The following is a 22347-nucleotide window of genomic DNA, read 5'->3' on the forward strand; positions in this document are numbered from 1 at the left end:
ATAACAAAACTTTAACAGTGGTTCTCCTAGATCAATGAGCATTATAAATGATTCTGACTTGATGTTTCTCCAGATTTTCTACAATGAAAATACGTGACTTTGCAATAAAGACAAATGATACATGTTATTTTGAAAGATAAGTGCATTACTAAAACATGAACACAATTCCCAAGAGTAGCCTGATCAAAGGAGGTTTACCCACCCCCTCATTCTAACCCACTTCAACTAACAGTGCATAAAAGGTTGATGTTTACCCAGCTGTATTATCTTGTCGATTTATTTCAGAGCTCTTCGTCCATGTTCATGGTTTCAGAGCTCTCAGTCCATGGTTTCTTGACCCTCCTGCATCTGTGCTGGTGGTGAGAAAGAGCATCATGTCTGGGAATGTGTGCTGGAGAAGGTCTGCTCACCTCATTGCAGCCAGGAAGCAAAGACAGAGAGGAGAACAGGCAGGAGTCCCAGTGTCCCTTCAAGGTCACACCCCCATGACCTCCCACTAGGCCTCATTTTATAAGGTTGCCACCATTTCCCAGTAGCTCTGCAGACTGAGGACCAGGCCTCTAACACTAAGCCTTGGGGGAACATCACAAAGATCCAATCCATAACAAAGAAACTGGGAACACAAACTGGAAATGGGTATCTTGAATCTGAACTGAGTGATTACAAAGAATTCAGCAATCAGAGCGCCAGAGTTGTGGGAGCTGAAAGTCTAAAGGAAAAGCTATCTGTGTCATACACAGTGATGCTAAGAGATGAAGGATAATCCAGTGATAACTCTCATCTTGTCAACACTTGCAAAATTCTATGGACATCCCGAAGGAGGTTTCCATATAGATAATGAGATAAAAGGGGCATGACCCAAGGTCTTAATTGTGCAAAAGTTACAACCAATAGGCTCTCAGATTGAATGCAGGTCACATCATTACAATAAACATGCTTCTGGATACATGAGAATCTTTGACGTATTAACCAAGTTTTAAAAATCCCTCAGATACAAAGATTTACAAATAAATATTCCTGTAGATAGTCTTAAAATTTCAGTGGATTCTAGATAATGTTGCAGAATGGAAGGACTGTATCACTGCTTCCCATCATTCAGGTGCTTCCAGAGTATCACCTTACTGAAGACGGAGATTCAATGCTGAATTTAATTTTATTCACAAAGGAGAAAAGAAAGGCAATGAGATGGATAGAGTGGCTTTGTTTGGCTGTGTTAAAAATAAGATCCTATCCTCATGAATGACAAGGCTGACACATGCAGACAATACGCCACACTGTAGACAAGCTACTCTTGGCTGGAACCACAGAAGTGTAGATATTCTTACTCATTGAATATTTTTAGCCCCCTATTTCCAGAATAAATAAAGCTAACTTTAAGGATGTCAGCATCAAAAACATAGTTCACAAAAAGAACAAAATATAGTAGTTCTCCAACACTCTGGGAGTTCTATTTTAGATGACCTTGATAAGAAAAATCTAAGAAACACAAAGATGAATCTGTGCTGTACTTGTTTACTCCCATTCCACTGTAACTCCAAATACTGTACTTTGGATTATTATTTTCTGATATGTCTGCTGGTGTTGTTTTGTTAAGCTTCACTATATATGTATATAAAGCTACAGATTTATGATGATACATAGTGCTTTATATTTACCTCTATCATACTTTGTTTAGAGTTTGGCTCATCTCTCTGGCATAGGATGACTTCATCTGATTCTTTCTCTAAATGTTTTAGTAACACTTCATTCTGTATCAGTCACCAGTATAATAAATGTGCCTATATCTTTAACCAAATTTTGAGTGAGTGTTTCAAAGAAAGTATGGGTCAAAATAAATATGACCTATGCCATATTTAGAACTAGACATCAGTTTAAGGACTTTTGGGTTCAGATATCCAGCCAGAAATTCATCAAGCCAGTAGGATTGGAATACAGCCCCAAATCTTCCCTCTTTGTGATAGCATATTTGTGTTGTCAAAATCCTTTAAAGAGGATATTTGACTTTTTCAAGAACAGAAAATAATTTCCAACCTCCAGGAAGCTAAGTGAGGAGGATCATAAGTTCAAGCCAAGCCTGAGCAACTGAGTGACTTAGCAACTTAATAAGACTGTGTCGCAGAAGAAAAATAAAAGAGAGCTGGGGATGTAGTATGATGGCTCAGAATTCAGTCATCAGTGTTGAAAAGGAGAGGAGAAAACTTTGTTTTATATCGAGATATCAAGGAATCCAAGTATATATGAAATATATTAACATTGAGTTCTACCTTGACACTAAAGGAACCCATGAAATTGTGTTTGCATCTACTGTCTTCAAGTGGGCAAATACTTCACACAGTGTATTCACCTCCTATCTGACACTTCGTCCTCAGATCACAGTATCTCTCCTGCCCCATAAATAGAATCAAACTAAAGGGAGAACCTTATTCATCTCTGCTTACTCCGCAGTGCCCAGCCTATGGCTCTGCAACACTGGCCTACATCCTCCCCTCTTAGGCTAGAGCGCTCCTGCCACTGCTCATCTGCATGATTACTGAGAGCAAGGTATGTTCAGGTTAGTCAAAATATGTGTCATGTTCAAGGCACAGGGTGGAACTGATTCCCCACTTAAATGATGAGGGAACTGGCCAATAAATCTCTAGTGTAGACAGAGTGACCAGGTTGCAAATATGCAGTCTGCAACTTGACTGTTGATTTTACCTCTTGAGGACTGACGGAAGCACCGTAATGATTTCACTTAATGACAGTAATGACCGCTTAACTGGCACAGCTAGCCCAGCTGGGTCATCTCTGAGTTTGGACACACAGATTAGATGGCGATGCCAGGCAATGGAACGCTATCAGAACTCGGGGAGTAGGGATGCAGGCACTGTCCAGCCAATTCCACCTTTCTGCCTGCCTTCCTCCTCTTCAATGGTGCCTTTCTGCTCTGCCCAAACTCTTATTATCTCCCCCACCCAAAAGCCCCCATTTATTTTTTTCTTACAAGAGAACCCAATGAGTCCTCCCCAACACATTAGAAACAGAGAACATGTTTCTCTTTTTCTAAGATGAACGACACATATTTTAGAAACATCGGCCAGTCTACACACTGGTGTGCATAACGGAGATCCTTTATTATACCTTGAGAGTTTCCATTTAACCCCAAGGAGTCTTCTTAACGCATCTGGAGCAAAAGCTTGAGTATTCACTTCGAGACGTAAGATGAAGCTGTGCTGCGTACAAAACACAAACTCGGTATGTGTTCGGAGGACTCGAGAACGGCACACGGGAAATTTGGGGTCTAGTGAGAGAGTTAAGAGATCGCTGGAAGGCTAGGTATAATACACTCCAGTGCGCATCACGGTAAGGAAGAGCAAAAACCTTAGCACCTAGAAAGCAATAAAATAAAGACAATCGAGGCGTCCTGTTCTTGGGAACAGTACCGGGGAGCTGCTGTTCAAGCAGAAAGCAGGCACAGATGTAAAAGATAGAGGAGACTGACAATCATCAATCAAGTGCACAGACTAAGCCTAAAAATACTGTCACTGCCTCCTAAGGCTAAAAACAAGTACAGGTGCGCCCTCTAGTGTTCCAGTGTGTCGATGCCGCCGAGGTCAGAGCTTGTTTTCCTCCAAGACCTCAGGCCTCAAGACCTTCTGGCTGTACAGGTGGGTGGATTTGGCTCTGATGCACAGAAACACAAATCGCTGTTAGAAGATAAAGCCTTCAGGGATGGATTTAACCCACTCAGCTCCATCGCCTGCCAGTTCTTCTTTAGATACAGGGAAAAATAGGTTCAGGAGAAAAAAGAGGAGGAAGGGGCAGGGGTGCCAGGGTGGGTAACAGGAAGGATGGATATGTGCAGACTGTACGCAATGAACCCAAAATGTGAATCTATGCGAAGGGAGAGGCGCAGGGAAATGGGGTGAAAATGACCAGAGTGCGTTATGGGCATGTACAGATCTGCAAAATGAAACTCATTCGTCTGTGCAACAAATAAAAACTGAAAAATTAAATTGAGAAAAATAAAAGTGTATTTAAAAACGAACACACTAGGTGGAGAAAACACGAGGCAAGAAAACGCGAAGGACCAGAGTGCAGAGTGCCTCCCCTCGTGGGCCCTGAGCCTTTTGTCTTTACAGAACACTTCCGGTAGCAAAGCCATCTCTCGCACTGTCTGCCTCGGAAAGGAGTATAACAGTGACAGGCTGAAAGTACGCAGGTGTGAGGGACATTTCTGCTTCCTCTCTTCCCACCCTCAGCAGGCCGCGTGATAAACCTGGAGGGCATCTCACTGCTGAATCTGTTTGGGAGAAAGTTATCACTGTACTTTCACTTTCAGCAACCTCTGGGGGGCTGCTAGGCTTCTTTACATCCCTGTCTTGCTGCTATAAGTGTAGTTTACCAGGGGAGGAGGACCTGAAACAAAAAAGCCCTGCTGCCAGGGGACTGCTGCCCGCACAACCGAGAATAGAATCCACCAGTGACTCAGTGTCTTGCGCTAACACTGGACTCCAGACTCAAGATGTGGCAAGTGCGACCTCCCATCCCCACAGCCGCCATGCGCTTCAGGCATTACAAGTACAGGGACATCACAAGGGACTGAATCTCAGAGGATGTGAGTAATTTCCCTAGACAACTGAGTTCTCTCTCTTTCTCTCTCTCTCTCTCTGTCTCTGTCTGTCTGTCTCTGTCTCTCTCTCTCTGTCTCTCATCTCTGTTCATTAGCAAGTGTGTGGTATACAAGATTTACATTCCTTGTGGGAAGTTGGCACATATACATACCATATCTTAATCCTTTTTTCACAGCCTTTCACTTCCCTCTCTCCCCTCCCCACCCATCTCTTCATCTCCTTCCTTCCTTTTGTGTGTGGGGGTACATGTTTGCAGTACATAATATTTATATTCCTTGTCCATTTTTTTTATCTCTCATCCCTACGCTTTTTCTCCCTCCCACCATGTTTTAAGACAGTGTTGCTATGCAGTTCAGGCTGGTCTGGAACTCAGGAGAGTTCCCCCTCGGCCTCCGGAGTGCTGGGATTAGACGCATGCAGGACTCCCTCCATCTCTAGACCTCCTTCCCCCTTGAGATCAATCACCCTCTCTACTTCCTGCTATCTCTCTTCTGTTTTGCTCTTTATTTTTGCTCTGGGTTTTCTGTAGCCAGGGAAACACGAAGCATCAGGCTGCAGTCTCTCAGGTCACTTCGATCTAGTGCTTCGTTGTCTGCACACCCCCTAGAGGAGAAACACGATGAATAGTCTCAGAAAAATCCTTCTGACAGCAGTTCTTAACGACCATGTGCAACATAAATGATCCCTCCGGTCCACGTGCTGCGTTGGTGTTTTGGAAACCAGTGCAAAGCCAGCATGGTGGTATATACCTTCAGTCTCACTACTCTGGGAAGTGGAGGCAGGAGAATTACAGGTTCAAGTCCAGCAACTTAAAGAAGACCTGTCTCAAAATTTAAAAAGTTAAGAAGGGCTGGGGATATGGTTCAGGGGCAGAACCCCTTGGGTTCCATCCCCAGTACCACCAAAAAAATGCAATCCTAATAACGGGTTTACTGTGACCTCCTTCTTTGTTCTATTCTTCCATGTATTAAAAACTTATACCCTCCAGACACCGTTTGGGGGCAACACTAATTTTAAGTGGTAAAAATTTATCCCACTGGGGGAATATCCTCAGCTTGACTCAAACTCTTTGTTCTCATATGCAGTATAGCTCAACTTGCCGTTTAGGTTGACATATCTGCATCCCAGGCCTAAAGCCAGGACTGTCCCCAAAGCCTCAGATATTTCCAAAATACCCCAGTGCTTCTCAGGTCTAAATATCAATTCATGTGTAAATCAACTCAGGTCTAAATATCCTGTGAAAAATGATTATTACTTATCTACAGAATAACTCACAAATCATTATATGGTCATGTGTAATATCTATATTAGAAACATGTACTAAAACCATTTAATTTAAAGAATAAATTCTATGCAAAGACTTGCATGCATTCTTCCCTTCATTTCAATACAAAAAAGTCACTAAATATTTTTAAAATATCAAAAGACAAAACTAAGCAAACAAAAATTTAGAATTTTCTATGAGACCAGACATACAGTGGAAAAACCAAGGAATATATGAGGTATGAAAACAGACTTATGGGCTCTAAACCTTGGAACAGGCAGACTTCTGAAATTTTAACTCCTGTAAGAAAATAGAACAAATAGTATATGAAAGAGGACAAGCTCCAAGATGGCTGTGGGGAAAGGGGTTGTAAACAAGACCACTTTTCCAGGCAGGTGGGATAAAAATAGCCCAGACCACTTCCCAGAACCCAAACTGACAGAAACATCCTGCCTTCTGGGAGGGAAATAATACAAGCATAGGACAGGACAGTGATCAACCAGGCAGTGGCTATGGAAAGCATTTATTGTAGCTTGTGGGATCAGAGTCACAGACTCTTACAGAAAAACTGATTCATTACCCCTTAGAATGGTAGATGTAACGGCTGAAACATTGTGTCAACTTCAAAAGTTTAGAAGTTTAATTAAATCAGCAGGAAGCCAGGGTCCTCACTTTGTAAACATGCTCATCCTGTGCAAGAGGAGGGCACCGAGATGGTATGAGTGCTGCAGCATGCTTAAAATATAAGGAGGAAAAGATGTTTGTTCTCCCCATTTTGATCTTCTTGCTTTTGCTGTCTTGTGGTGCCTTGAAGTGTTCCCGCTGTGCTACGCCACCCTGCCTTGGAGCCAGCTGATTATGGCCTGAAACCTCCACAAAATTTGAGCTAAATAAACTTTTCCTTCCTTAATTTTGGACATCAGGTATTTTGTCTCAGCAATGAGAGAAAAGTAAACAAGTCATAATTTTATTCCAAGACTGGGGTCATTACTGTGACTATACCAGATCGTGTGGTTCAAGAGCCTGTGGCAATGGCTTGTCTGAGGAGTTTGAAAATGTTCAGAGATACCTGCTGAAAAAGTAGAGCTGGAATGCCTTAGGTTGTTCTGTTGAGGAGATCCTGTCAGAGCTCAAAAGACCAGAAAGCTGATAGAAATCCAGCTGGTAATGACCAGGCTCAGGAGGTTTCTGCTTGGAAAAAGAACTGCATCAGTTGCTGGACTCCAGATGATGTGTGTTATGGCTTGGCAAAAAATTTGTCTGCATATTGCTCATGTCCAGAGACTTTGCCTGAGACTGAGATTAAGGGCAGTAGACTAATTAATCTGGCCAAAGAAATTTCAAGGCAGTCAAATGTAGAGGCAGTGGCATGGATAATGTTGGGGGCTTTTAGCCAGATCTATGTTGAGAATCATGGGCAAGGAGCCCAGCAGTATGATTTAAAATATTGTAAGTTTATCCAGAAAGGAAGCTGCAGTGAAACTGTGGACTACAAAGATAGAGTTGAGATTATGGTTGCTGAGAAGGAACAGGAGAATAGAAAAGATGACCTGAGGGCATCACAAGAAACAGCAAACCTCCACCTTTTACAACCTTTCAACTGCAAAACTGAAAGACTTTGCTTTGAGGAGAATACCACAGAGCACCATGTTCCAGAATGGCGGTCACATAGAAAATTCATTCCTCAGAATTGGATTCACAGGGGCTGGGGATTTAGCTCAGCGGCAAAAGCGCCTGCCTGGCAAGCGCAAGGTCGTGAGTTCGGTTCCCGGTACCGGAGAAAAACCAAAAAAAAAAAAAAAAAAAAGAATTGGATTCACAGTATCCAGTGATACATGCACTCCACCCCTACAGCTACAAGAAAGGAAAGCCTGGCTACTACTGCTCCAGCTGACAGCATATCTTGGCATCATCCACATGGTTTTAGGTGCATGCAGAATGCAAGATTTATGGGGTAAAAAAAGGCTTCCAACTTGATTTCAGAAGGTCTGGGAGGCCAGAGAGTGTGCCCCAGACAGGATAGTGTGTGAAGCTGTGTGTGAAGCCAAAGGTTCAGTAGAGACCACAGAAGTTTGGAAAAGCGAGGAACATGGATCAGCTAAGGAAACCTGCAAGGAGGGAGCAAAGTGGGCCTAAGAGAAAATGTGTGGGAGCTATTGATGAGTTTCCACCCACATAAAACTTTGTTAAGGCCATCATGGTGACAATCCAATATGGTGTTAATCCCAAAAATGACAACATGTTCCTCCAAGACTAGTTTCCATGTTCTTCTCTTACTCCCAGACTAAACTTCCTGCTCCCTTTCTGCGTGCATGCCAACAAACCCCCAATCCTCTCAAGAAGTGACACCTTGCCTACTCATATTAACTCTGCCTCTAGTACAACCTAATAAAAACCTGTTCCCCAGGTCCCTCCTCCATGGGTCCTTACAATCTCCTGAAACCCTCCCACACTGGCAATAAAGGCTTTTATCTCTATCAGTGTCTCTCAATAGCACCAAAACCTTACAGCTGTAACCACCAGGAGTGCCACAGGGGTGGAGTCACTCAAACCCTTTGGAGCTCACAATGTGCCACAGATTTCTTCAGATGCTGCACAGGGAATTATTGGACTTAATGTTTGCCCTGATGGATTTTGGACTTGCTTTGGTCCCAATCCTTTGTATTTTCCCTGTTTGTAACTTTTTGAAATGTTTGTCTTGTGCCTTTGAATATTGGAAGTGTTTCACTTTTCATTTGATCGGGGCTTTGCAGCTAACAGTTTGCCTTACATCTTGGAGGAGACTTGGGACTTAGACTTTTCAGCAATGCTGAAACTATTAAGACTTTGGCAACTCTAAGAGATGGACTAAATGGCTTTGCAGGGCCAGGGGCAAAATGTTATGGTTCTAATGTAATATAATCTTGATAGACTTAATATTGGTTCTTAAGGATTGTTAAACCTGTGTTATCACGTTCAAGTTGTAAAATGATAAGAATAAGCATCTTTGTATCTGGAGATCAGCTTAAAGAAATATGTCTGGTTGACAAATTGACAAGGGATGGATTATAATGGTTGATGCATTGTGTCAACTTGAGAGAAGTTTAACTCAGTGAGTCAGCAGGGGTCCAAGGTCCTCGCTTTGTAAACATTCTGATCCTGTGCAAGAGGAGGACACCAAGATGGTGTGAGTGCTTCACCTGCTCTGGAGAGTAGAGAGTAGCCTACTTATAATATAAGGGAGAAAAAGAGGCTTGTTCTCCCCCTTTTGTTCTTGTTGCTTTTGCTGCCTTGAAGTGTTGCCCCTGTGCCATGTCACCCTGCCTTGATTACAAGCCAGCTGATTACAGACTGAAATCTCCACAAACTCTGAGCTAAATAAAGCTTTCCTTCCTTAATTTTGGGTGTTGCGTATTTTGTCTCAGCAATGAGAGAAAAGTAACCAAGACAGTGGGAAAAGTAGTAACTACCAAAAAAGAGGGAAGATAGCAGGACAGAAAATGCCTAGGGTTTCAAAGACACAGAGAAACTAAATACCATAGAATATGGACCACAAGAAACTCAGTAGAGGGAAATTTGCTCTTATGAAGATGAACATGAGAAAAATACTTTAAAAAACAGGTTCTTTAAGATCTTAAAGAAGGACTGGGGATGTAGCTCAATAGTAGAGCATTGGCCTAGTATACATGAGGCCCTGGTCTTGATCCCTAGTAAAAATAATGCAGGAAGTAGTATCCACTTTTAAAAATCCAAGTAAAGCAGATGAAAATGTGAAAGAACAAGCCTGTTCTATACTCAAAGTTTTCCAGTGGTACTCTGAGTAGAACTGATGTACATTTTCTTTCTCAAAATCTCCAAGCCAGAAACCTTTGCACCAAACTCTCTAGCCTCAGTGCACAATTTTTACTCTATCATTTTGAGTGCTCAAGAAGCTGGTCTCCACTGACCTTGCTCTGTGCTTTTTCTAATGCTTCATTACAGGTACATATATATTTTGTCATCTTCAATCAAGGACTGTCTACTTTGATCAGATATGTCTTTTCTAACATTTTGAAGCCAGAGAAGCAAAGAAGTATAGTTGATACACCCATGATTAGGGAGTTTGCATATGGATACAATAACAGATCTATGAAATAAGAGAAGCTAAAACATTAGAAAGAGGATTTAAGATTGAACCTAAATAAACAAGGTTGTGATGAAATGAAGCAGATGATAGATAAAGAGAAAGCAGAGGGCTCCAGAGCTTGGAGGGACCCTGGACTTGAATAGTGTCTTGGTTAGAGTCATAACAGAGCTGGAAATATGGAGGTTGTGGACAGAGATCAACATGTCTGAATTACTGATGTGAGAGACAGAGTGTTTTCAGGTGATGATAAATTTCAGGGTATATGTGTAGAACAGATAAAGTTATGGAGATGAAGTCAAGACTGTGAGAAGACAGTGAGCTCCATGATGCATGCACTTGGACAGTAAAGTTGTCCAGAATGATATTGGAACTTGGCATGCAAGCAGTACTCTGACCTGGGCATCAACGTCTTCACAGGCAATGAAGTTTTTCATTAGAGGGTGGTAGGAAAGGTGGATATAGGGCATGGTAGAGCACACAGTCAATCCAGAGCCAAGTACCATGAATCTCAGGGAACAGATTTTGCAAGAAGGCATAGGAGTAATGATGTGGGAGTGCTTTGGGAAAAAGGAAGATGCCAACCTCATTTTCCTATTGTGAGGGATGTGCAGGAGCAGGGGAAGAAGATGAGAAGTTTTTACCTGAGAAAGCTACAGGGAAACTAACATTTTTGTGGAAAGTGAGGTCTCAGTAAGGCCATGTTTAGGTAAAGATGGAAGATATGGGGGCATTTTTAAAGGGTTAAGAAATTTAATCATGGCTTGTGGTGTGTCCAGAGATTTAGGAGAGAGAAAAAGTGGATGATTAATCAAAAAGAACTGCAATGATATGAATGTTGGTGAGTGTAAATAACCACAAGGTTTTAATTTAGAAGAGGAACCAAGGAATGTGTATCTCAGTCGTTTATTATTTAGATATCCCTGAGGAAGTTTTTCTCAGAGAACATTCTCCAGATCACTTGCATTGGAATCATTGATGAACTTAAGGAAATTTAGATGGCTTGGCCCTGCTACTTGCCTACACATTTGAAAGGAGAGACAGGGTTAGAAATGCTACAGAAGTTGGTGCAAAAGGGGGATGTTTGGGAATCTGTATTTTCTAAACTCCCTTAACATGGCCTGAGTATTTATGTCTCCCCAGAATCCATATGTTGATATGTAATCTTGAGATCTATAGCATTAAGAGGTGAGGCCTTTGAGAGGTGATTAGATCATGAAGGTAGAGCCATTGTGAATGGAATCAGAGCCCTCATTTGTAATAGTGTTGAGAGGCAGTGGGACCTCGAAGAAGTATCTAGGGATTAATGGTTAATATAGCTCCCCCAAGAACACCATGAGAGCAGGTTGTTAAAGACCACTTCACACCTGCCTTCACTCTTCCACATGCACTTGGTCACCACTCTCACACACTGTGAATGGTGATACCATCCACCAGGAGACCCTCACCAGAAGCCAAGCAGATGTTCTTGAGCTTCTAGAACTGTGAGCTAAAGTAAATCTATTTTCCTTGTAAATTACTCAATCTCAGATATTCTGTTATAGTGACAGAAAACAGATGAAGACAGTGTTTCTTCACGAGGATGTGCGGGTATAAGGATACAGGGTGCACAGTGTGTAAGGATAGTTTATCTTTTGCAAGGAAAGGTCTCAAACCCAAAGCCACTCCTATGGGGCCATGGAAAACAAACAAAAAAAAGCTGCTCCTGACTGTCTTCCTCAATAAACTGTATCTTAACTTCCATCTAAAGCCATTCATTGCACCTGCTCTAAATCTCAAAAGAAATCTCCATCTTCCATTTTCCATATCTCCCTCCATCAATATTGCTTAATCTCTCTCCACCCCTTCAATTAACCTCATTTAAAAAGCTACTAGTTCATTTCCTCCTACGCTACTCATCTTCAATCCGCTCCAATCCTGCTTCTGCACCAAAAATTCCACAAAATTATCTAGGTTAAGTTCAGCATTGACTTGCTGAGAAAATTCACTAGATTTAAAGAAGACTTCTCTGTTGTATTCTGATTGAATGCTACAGAAATATGACATCTTGGAGTGCTCTCTACTCTCAGTTCTTCCCTACAGTGTCTTGACTTTCAACCACCTCACTTAAACCTTAGCTTTCTTGGCTAGTTTTTTCTGTTCTAAGATGACCCCTTTATTCTGGAGCACACTAAAATCTGTCTTTTTCACCCCTGGCAGATCTCAGCAATTTCTATTACCTTTATTATCTTCTTATTTAATCATTAGTTGATTCAGGCATTACAAATACATTTAATGAATGTGCTCTATGAGTCAATACTATACAAGTTGCCAGAACTCACCAGCAGGACCACTTGATTGCATCATTCCAAGGAGAACTATACCTAGCTTGTTACATAAGGCAGTGTCATGGTACCACTCTTCAGTTATTAGCAAGACACACACAGATGGCACATAAACACGTGGTATATATTATTTCTGCAGAATAAATATAAATAAAGTAATTTCAAAGCAATTACTCAATTAAAATTGGGGATAACACTGGAGAGAAAAAGTTGGAGAGCTCAGAGAAGTTCATTCTGAGGAAGTGACATTAAAATTGGGTTACAAAAAAATGGGTTATGAATTAGATGGAAGTCAGTAAAGAGAAAGAATGGAGTTTACATGGAAAGAAAACCTCATGTATAAAGTAATGGTGGAAGTATTAGATGGATACATTAGAAGATCTGTTAGAAAACCAGTGTGGCTGGAGGAAAACAACAGGAGAGAAAGTAGTGACCGATGAATCTGGAAAGGCATCCACAGACTCAATAATAGAACCTCAGCATTTCACTCTATTTTTTTTTCTGTCTTTTCTTGATACAGGGTCTTGCTCTGCAGTTCAGGCTGGCCTTGAGCTCACTTTGTAGTCCAGGTTGGTCTCAGACTCCCAACGATACTCCTGCTGAAGCCACCTGAGTACTAGGATTATAGGAATGTGTCATCATGCGCAGCTTAGCATTTCACTCTTGATCCTAAGATTCTACTCTATATTCCTAAAGAAGTTGCTGAAGGAATTAAAGGGGGAAGAAGTACAATTAAACCTAGATTTTCAGTTTACTCTGGCTCTAATATTATTACAGTGGATAAAAGCAGGATGATGTAAAGGCTAAGAGAGAAAGATGTGACTTGTAGCCCATTGACAACAGAGAGAAGTAAATATTTTTGAAGGTATATACTGAGTACCCCTTATCCAAAATGCCTGGGAGTAAAATATGCAATATCTCATATTTTTTTTATATTTGCAAATACATAACGACCTATCTTAGGGATTGTGTCTAAATCTAAGCAAAAAAGTTTATATGTTTCATAATCACCATTTATATAAATGTGTGAATTGTATACCACATTTTAGGTTCTGACCTTAATCTCTATCATGAGATCAGGTGTAAAATTTGTTTCATTTCAAGTATCACATTGATGCTCAAAATCTTTGGATTATATATTTAAGATTTTTCAGAGATTCTCATCCTGTATAGTGTTGGGAAGACTCTTGTCAGAATGTTTCAGTTTAATTTACTTGTTACACAATGATGCTATGTCCTACAACGGTAGATACACCATGAAAGCAGATTTAGAGAAAATAGTACAATTTGTGGTGAACATGTTAAGTTGAACTGCCTGAAAAGTATCCTAGGTGAGGTTTGAGTGGCAATTGGATATTGAATTCTGGAGTTCTGAGGTTAGAGATCAAAATTTATCTGCTTAACAGTGTTCAATCCGTCTCAAAATACTCCCTTCCTTTGTGTTTCTCTTACTGCAAACTCTTGGTTGTTTTTTATTCCAAAGAGTATTTTACTTTAGACCACTTTAATCTGTTAGTGTAGTGAACTGAATACTGTCCCTCCAAAATCTATGTATGCACAGAACCTGTGGCTATGACCTTGTTTGTAAATGGTATCTTTGCCAATGTAACCAAGTTATGATATAGTCATATTGGATTGTGGAACTAAATAGGTAATTATTGTTGTCATAAGGAGAGAGAGACAGATACACAGAGGAAGCTGGCTATGTAACATCAGGGACAGAAATAAGACTGCTCCAGGAAGAGCTAGAAAAGATTCTCTCCTAAAACCTGGAGAGGCAGCGTGAATCAAATGACATCTTGCTGTGCCCTGGTACCAAAATCAAAAAAAGACCCAACCAAAAAAGAGAACTATAGGCCAATCACCCTAACGAACATAAATGCAAACATTCTCAGTAAAATACTAGCTAATAGAATGAAGCAAATCATCAAGAAGATAATACACAAGGACCAGGTGGGATTCATCCCAGGAATGCAGGGATGGTTGAATATACACAAATCAATCAATATAATACACCATATCAACAGAGCTAAAGACAAGAATTGCATGATCATCTCAATAGATGCAGAAAAAGCTTTTGATGAAGTCCAACACTTATTCATGAGAAAAACCTTATAGAAAATTGGCATAGATGGACTTCAATCTGATAAAAGCCATCTATGACAATCCAAGAGCCAACATCATACTAAATGGACAAAAACTGAAAGCTTTCACTTTAAAATCAGGAACGAGATAAGGATGTCCACTGTCACCACTCCTATTCAACATAATTCTGGAGACCTAGCCAGAGCAATTAGACAAGAGAGAGAAATAAAAGGAATAAGGATAGTAAAGGAAGTAGTGAAATTATCATTATTTGCAGATGACATGATACTCTACAGAGCAGACCCCAAAAACTCCACCAAAAGACCTGTAGATTTAATAACCTTCAGTAATATAGCTGTATACAAAGTCAACACTCAAAAATCAAGAGAATTCCTGTACACAAACAACAAACAAACTGAGAGAGAAATTACAGAAACCACACCTTTCACAATAGCATCCAAAAAGTGAAATACTTAGGAATCAATCTAACAAAGGAAGTAAAAGATCTATACATTGAAAATTACAGTACCCTGAAAAAAAGAGATCAAAGAGGATTTCAGAAAATGGAAATATATTCCTTGCTCATGGATAGGAAGAACTAACATTGTGATAATGGCCATACTCACAAAATTGTTGTACAGATTCAATGCAATCCCAATTAAATTACCATTAGTATACCTCACAGATCTAGAGACACCAGTCCTAAAATTCATCTAGAACCAGAAGAGGCCTACAAACCAAAAGCAATCTTGTGAAACAAAGGAAAGACGGGAGGCATCACAAACCCCAATTTGAAATTATACTACAAAGCTACTGTGATAAAATCAGCAAGGTACTGGCATGAAAACAGACCTGAGGATCAATGGAACAGATAAGAAGATGCAGACACAACAACAAACACACTCAGCCACCTTACCTTTGACAAAGGGGTCAAACATATTCACTGGAAGAAAGATAGCCTCTTTAATAAATGGTGCTGGAAAAATAACCTTTCCACAGCTGAAGATTAAAACTAGAACTATGTCTATCACCATGCACTAAAGTCAAAATGAATCAAAGATCTAAATATTAAAACAGAAACACTAAATCTACTGGAATAGAAATTAGGTAGAAACCTTGAAGACATAGGGGTAGGCGGAGAGTTCATGAACAAAAACCAAACTGCATGGGAAATACTTCAAAGAATCAACAACTGAGATCTCACCTTTTAAAAAAGCTTTTGTACATCAAAAAAAATCACCAAAAGGGTAAAAAGGAAACTCACAAATTGGGAAAAAATTTTAGCCAACTGTCCCTCAGACAAAGGACTTCTATCTAGAACATATAAAGAATTTAAAAATCAGGCTGCCTTAAATTCGAAGACCCGATACAAAAATGGGCATCTGAGATGAATACACACGTCTCAGATGAATAAATATAAATAGCAAATAAATATATGAAAAAATGTTCAACATCATTGGTCATTCGAGAAATGCAAATTAAAACAACATTGAGGTTTCATCTCACCTGAGAGAATGGCTATCATTAAATCAACCTATAACAAATGCTGGAGGGACTGGAGGGGAAAAGGAACCCTTCTCACTGCTGGTGGGAGTGTAGACTGGTGCAACCACTAAGGAAATCAGTGTGGAGATCCCTCAAAAAACTGGGATTAGAAGTTTCACTTAACCCAGCTATTCCCCTTCTGGATATTTTCCCAGAAAAACTGAAAACACCATACCACAGCCATCTATGTGCACCCATGTTTACAGAAGCACAATTTGTCATAGCTAAATCTTGGAAACAACTTAAATGCCCATCAACTGAGGAATGGAGCTGGGGATTTAGCTGAGCAGCACAACACCTGTCTAGCAAGTGCAAGGTCATGAGTTCGATTCCCAGTACCAGAAAAAAAAAAAAAAAAAAAAAAACTGAAGAATGGATAAAAAAGATGTGGTTTTTTTATACAATGTAGTATTACTCAGCTATAAAGAAAGTTAAACTCTAAGCTTTTATAGGTAAGTGGATGTAACTGGAGACCATACTCATAAGTGAAACAAATCAGACCCACATGTGTAAACATCATATTGTCTCCCTAGTGTAAGAACCTGAAAGAGTAAATAAAGCCTGAAAGGTACGATAGATACTTTGAAAGGGAAAAAAATTGCTCAAAGAGAAGGAACAACTGGAATGAGCAAAAGGAGAAAAGAAAGAAAGAGGAAAGGGAACAAATATATATGCACATACAAGGGTAGCTGGGATAATTGTCCTGCTGATGTCTATTGCTTTATTGAAAGGAACAGTTAATGCTTAATTTTTTATTGACCAATTTTGCAGGCTTATATCTGGTGATCTGAACAACTAATTTGAAGACAACAATATGCAATATAATAACCATTGTTGAATTCCTACCATCTTGTTTAGTGAAGCTCTGTATCATTTCTAGTGTTTGTAATTCTCTTTAACTGTTTGATCAATCTTGCATTCTTACATCTGGTAGTCTGAGCAACTTCCTTGAAGATAACAGTATGTGGTATGACCACCATTTTTAATTTCCTATCATCTTGTTTTGAAATTCTGAGTCATTTCTACTGTTTTTGTGTTGTTTTGTTTTTGTCTTTGTGGTTATTTTGTTATTTTTTTCCTCTTACAATAAATAAAACCAGGGGCTGGGGATTTAGCTCAGCGGCAAAGCGCCTGCCTGGCAAGCACAAGGTCGTGAGTTCAGTTCCCGGTACCGGAGAAAAACCAAAATAAATAAATAAATAAATAAATAAATAAATAAAACCAGAAAGGTTTGACTTCTAGCTGTCACCTTAGCTTCCATTCACTTATTTATTGCCTAGTCTTTTACTTCTTTTAGTGCACCATTCTCCACGCATCCAGGAAAGCTCTGCACACCCTCATTATTCTTCTGGAGGTGCTGCCCTCTCATCCTCTCTTTCACTCAACTTTTAGAACACAGTGGAAGCATCATACCCGACATGACAATCAATTGTCTTTGTCAACTTGATTGGCTTGAGAGATGCCTACACCATAACCATACTTCTAAGAGTTTCTGGGTGGGATAAAGACATGATCTTGGAATTGTGTCTGGTCCCTGACTTCTTTCTCTGTGCTCTGTCCCTATTCACTGTTTCTTGGATGCCATGAGTTGAGCTCCACCATGCTTTTCTGCCATGATGTTTTGCCTAGAAACCAGCTCGCCATAGACTGAGACCTCTGAAACTGAGCCAAAATAATCCTCTCTTCATTCAAGCTGTGGGTTTCAGGTATTTTGTCCCAGCACCAACACATCATCTGGAGACAAGCTCCCTTACACCCCCAGGACTGCATCTTTATAGCACTGTATATTATCAAAGCAATGTGTAGTGTTCTGTTCAACCTTTCTTAGTGCCTATAAAATGCTGGCTCACAGGAAATATCAAATAAAATTTGCCAAATAAGTTCTTACTCTGGGAGATTTAATTTACCAAAAGAAATAATACTTTGCTTCCCATTTCTAATTCATTTCTAATCTAACGTCAGAGCAAGCTGTAAGAAGTATGGCTACCCTGGTCATCTGACTTTCAAATGCCACAATTTTCACCAGGTAGACCCCAAAAGGGATATAGTTTTAGATGTAAGCAGTAAAGACATTGATGAAGAGAATGAAGAGCTAAATCTCAGTCATTACAGGAAAAAAGAATAAATGAAGAAGAGGGGAAGAAAAAAGTAAAGAGGAAATCAAATTGAAGAAGAAAAGGAACAGGGCTTATTCCATCCAGTTCCACCAAAGAAAATTCTTCTAAATAGAAGAAACACAAGTATCAGAAGAAAGAAAAGAAAAGGAAGAACAAATCAAAGAAGGGAAAATGGAAAAAAGGGAAAAAAAGAGAAAAAGGGAAGAGCATTCTTCAACCCTTAATCATTCTGAATTCACAGAAAAGTAACCGAGACTTTGACTGACATCATTAAACATAAAAAGGCTTCTTTAAAAATTGTTCATCCTTGGATTTTGCTATATAGTTATGCTTGGCAACAAACCCGAACGTTTTCCATATAGATATTTTTCATTGGTGGGACCACTATCCCTCTAGCTGTATGTGTTTAAATAGCTCTCATTGCTTGATAGCCATGCTCCAAGCACAGATATTTGTGTCTACAGAACACATTGTGTTTCGTGCTTCTATCTCCGTTTGGCTAAGGTTATTCCTTCATCAGCGGATCTCGAATGACCCTTGTACAGTCAACACAAATAATCTCCCTAGCAGTTAATGAGTCTTGTTGAATCAGGTGTCCTCCTTTCAGCAATGAAGGTCAGTAGGCGGTAATGATTTGTTCTTGACGCTGAAAAATTTAATAGTTTTTCGTACTGTGACACAATACATAAAGATAGTGAAATTCTTTACTCTGGTTTTTAAATCTCTGGGTTTTAAAAAAATTAAAATAATTTTTTAAAAAATTAAAATATCATAGTAGATGAAACTGCTTTACTGGTCTTAATTAATACTTTTTAAATGAATGGTAAGTCTGCAGGAAGACAATAATAAAAATATAACAAAGTTTCATTGCTTTATTGGGGACTCTTGCGGGGCGCCAGGGTGACTTGCCCGGATTGTGCGAGTCGTCTTATTCAGGAAAGTGAGAATTTCGCACAGCAATTGTCTGAGCCTCCCGAACGCTCGGCCTGGGCAGCCAGGGAGGTCCAGAGTGCCCCAGAGGAGCCGGCCTGGCTGGGCCCCGCTAACGCAGCCAGCTGCAATGGGTCTCAGCCACCACCAGAGGGTACGCGAGGGTAGGATCGCGGAGCAGAACTTCGGGTCCCTGCGGCAGCCCCGGCGCGATCCAAGGCCGCGTCTCGGCCAGCAGAAAGCACAGCTGCAGACACCCGCGCCCTGAAGCCAGTACTCCCGGGACTTCGATCGGATTCGGCCGCCGGCGGGGGCTTGCAGATTCCTCGAGCCTTGACCTTAGCCCCGAACGCGGCGGGCGCGAGCAGCACCGGGCGCAGAACGGGCCGCCCGCGCACCCTCTCCCTCCCGCGCGGACTTTGCTCCCGCAGCGCCGGGACGCTCGGGACGCGGGGACGGGGCAGCCCGCGCCTGGACGCCGTGCGGGGACAGCCACGCGGGCCGTGCGAGCGAGGCCTTGGGTGGCTGTGCTTGAGGAGGCTGACTGGCTTCTGGGTTTTGTTTCTCGCTGTTTTCTAGTCCTGAACACTTGGAGAAAGAGCTTGGTGCTTGACTCTGAGAGCCATGAATTACGAACGGTTCATTACCGCGAGGAGCGCTGCCAGAAAACCTTCTCCCATCAGAACCATGGGTGAGATGTGGGGCCAGCGCCTCTCCTCCCGGGTGGAGCCTTCTGGGTCACCCTGGGTTGCGTCCACTCGTGCAAGCGGGAGCTCGCTGTGAGGCAGGCTCTGTGAGCAGCGCCAGGGCAGGCTGAGCCTTTGTTCGCAGAGAAGGCGCTGGAAGGGAAGGCCGGCCACAGAGCATGTGCAATGGCGTGGAGAAGGAGCAGCCCGAGAGGCTCCGCTCCCGTCCTGGAAGGGAGGCTGTGGAGGGGCCTCCTTGGCGGGACAGACGGGGCAGGCGCGGTGCAGGTGGGGTGCGGGCTCGCGCTGGGACTGCAAGGCAGAGCCAGGAGTCTCACAGGCCAGCGCGGGAGAACTGCAGCAGGGTCTTCTGACTGTGGCCCTTTGTTTACTCCTGGCCCCTCTGCCTTCTCCGGGTCATCCTCATTCTCCAGTCCTTCCACCCGTGAGGAGACGCAGAAAAGGTTTTTCTACACCTGTTTTAGACTAGCGTTCTGTCTTAGACCATTTAGGCAGTGAAATCAAAATAGCACAAACTGGTAATTTAGAAACAACAAGAAATTATTTGTCACACTTCTGGATGGTGGCAAGTCCAACATCAAGGTGCCGGCCCATTCCATGCTGGGCTGAGGGCCGTTCATATAGGTGGCACCTGTGGCTGGGTCTTCACTTGGTGAGAGAGGGTAGCCTGTGTCCTCACTCCGTGGACGGGGGTAAGGGCACCTCTTCTAGCCTCTTTCTAAAAATTACTTAATCATGTAGGTGGAGCACTGTGTTCTAATTATGTCTTGAAGACCTTCATCTCCTTTTACTGTCATATGGGGTATTAGGGCATTATGAAGAGGGATCACTAGCATTCACACCGTAGCACATTCCGTCACTAGAAATTATCAAACTTTTACTTGACTGTACTGCATACTGAACTGTCGCTGTTTCTAAGTCTTCAATAAAAGTATTTTTTCTTTCCCATGTTTATCATAGCCGATGTCCTGAACAGGTCACCGAAATCCCTCATCTCCCTGGCTCCTGGATTTCCAAATCCAGACACCTTCCCCTTTAAGAGTGCTATTATCACTTTAGAAAATGGAAATGCCATCCACATTGCAGGAGAGAGCATGAAGACAGCACTTCAATATTCTGCAACTTATGGGTGAGTTTTTAATAGATAATACAATCTCTCGGGTTCATTTTCATGTCCCATTTGGCTTGTGTCTTTTTTGACAAAGTGTTTGATAGTTAGGGAGGTTGCAGAAAAGTTCCCAAACACTAAGAGCAAAAGAAATGTGAACTGCTTAGTACTTCTCAGTGACGGCTTTTCAAGCTCAAATGACTAGGAAAGCTAGAGAATCTTCTAGAAGTACCATTTGAGCTGAGAGTGAAAGCTGAGAAGATGCTGGGTGAAGAACCATTGAAAGAAAGGAGGTGCTCATCCTTGGTCATTGGAGAGATGTGAATTAAAGTAACACTGAGATTTGATCTCACCCAGAAAGAATGAGTATAGTCCAGAAATCAACCAATAACATGCTGGAGGGGCTGTGGGGCAAAAGGACCCCTTCTCCTCTGTGGAAGGATACACTGGTACAACCACTGTGGAAATCAGTGTGGAGATCCCTCAGAAAACTAGGATCAGAGGTCCCATTCCATCCAGGTATTCCCCTTCTGGGTATTTTCCCAGAAGAATTAAAAAGACGATACCACAACAACATATGTGCACCCATGTTTATAGCAGCACTATTTGTCATAGCTAAATCTTGGAAACAACCCAAATGCCCATCAACCAAGGAACAGAGAAAAAAGATGTGGTCTTTTTATACAATGGGGTAATACTCAGCTATAAAGAAGGATAAACTTAAGATTTTTATGGGTAAATGGATGCAACTGGAGACCATACTCCTAAGTGAAATAAATCAGACTCGCATGTGTAAACGTTGTATTATCTCCCTAGTGTAAGAAGATGGAAGAGTAAGATCCAAAATTTACAATAGTTATTGTGAAATGGGAAGAAACTGTTCAAAAGGAAAGAGAACCTGGATAGGGAAAAGGAGAAAAGGACCGAAAAAGGAAATATATATATATATATATAATATATATATTATATATAATATATATTTATATATATATACACACAAGATAGTTAAGATATATAAAAATATATATATTTTATATATATATTATATATATATACACACAAGATAGTTAAGATAGTTATACTACTAATATCTATTAGTTCATTGAAAAGAAAGATTTGTGCTTATATTGTTTGATCAAATTTTCATGCTTATATCTTGTAATCTGAGCATCTATTTGAAGATAACAATACAGTGTGTTAAGCATTGCTACTCTCTCACCATCTTGTTTTGAAATTTTGTATCATTGTTTTTATTGTTTTTTCTTTTTAAAAAAAGTACATTATAAAATTAACATAGAAGACTAAGCTAGAATATTGATAGGGAAGGACATAAAACAATATCCACAATAAAGAAATACAAGAACATCACCAAACTGTATAAAAGGAAGTTTCCTAAAGGATGATGTTGTCAAGATCAAAACAAGCAGCAAATAGAAGGAAAACCAGAAAAGAAACACTTTAGAAGAAAGGGATGAAAGGAAGTATTTTAGACAGGTCTGACAAATAAACTTAAGGAGACAAAAGAGCTCTCTTTCAGTTCATCAGGGTCTGA

The 22347-nt window shown here is 40.9% G+C and overlaps 1 protein-coding gene and 1 pseudogene across 3 annotated transcripts in view; both read left to right on the forward strand.

The window, feature by feature from the left end:
- LOC102027805 (kynurenine/alpha-aminoadipate aminotransferase, mitochondrial-like) overlaps positions 1-22347 on the forward strand; it is a 102986-nt gene that overhangs the window by 48928 nt on the left and 31711 nt on the right. For 2 of the 3 annotated variants that reach the window (XM_005373545.2, XM_013513331.1), the window contains exons 2-3: positions 19560-19671; positions 20648-20816. In XM_005373545.2, coding sequence (XP_005373602.1) covers positions 19605-19671; positions 20648-20816 — 236 coding nt within the window. In that variant the 5' untranslated portion in view covers positions 19560-19604. Of the gene's footprint in view, positions 1-19146; positions 19672-20647; positions 20817-22347 lie in introns of those variants that run through there. The other variant, XM_013513326.1, reaches the window with a different exon arrangement.
- On the forward strand, positions 4505-18299 carry LOC106148641 (annotated as a pseudogene).

The sequence above is a fragment of the Chinchilla lanigera genome, unplaced genomic scaffold, assembly GCF_000276665.1.
Source record: "Chinchilla lanigera isolate Chin_1 unplaced genomic scaffold, ChiLan1.0 scaffold00002, whole genome shotgun sequence".
NCBI classification, from domain to species: domain Eukaryota; kingdom Metazoa; phylum Chordata; class Mammalia; order Rodentia; family Chinchillidae; genus Chinchilla; species Chinchilla lanigera.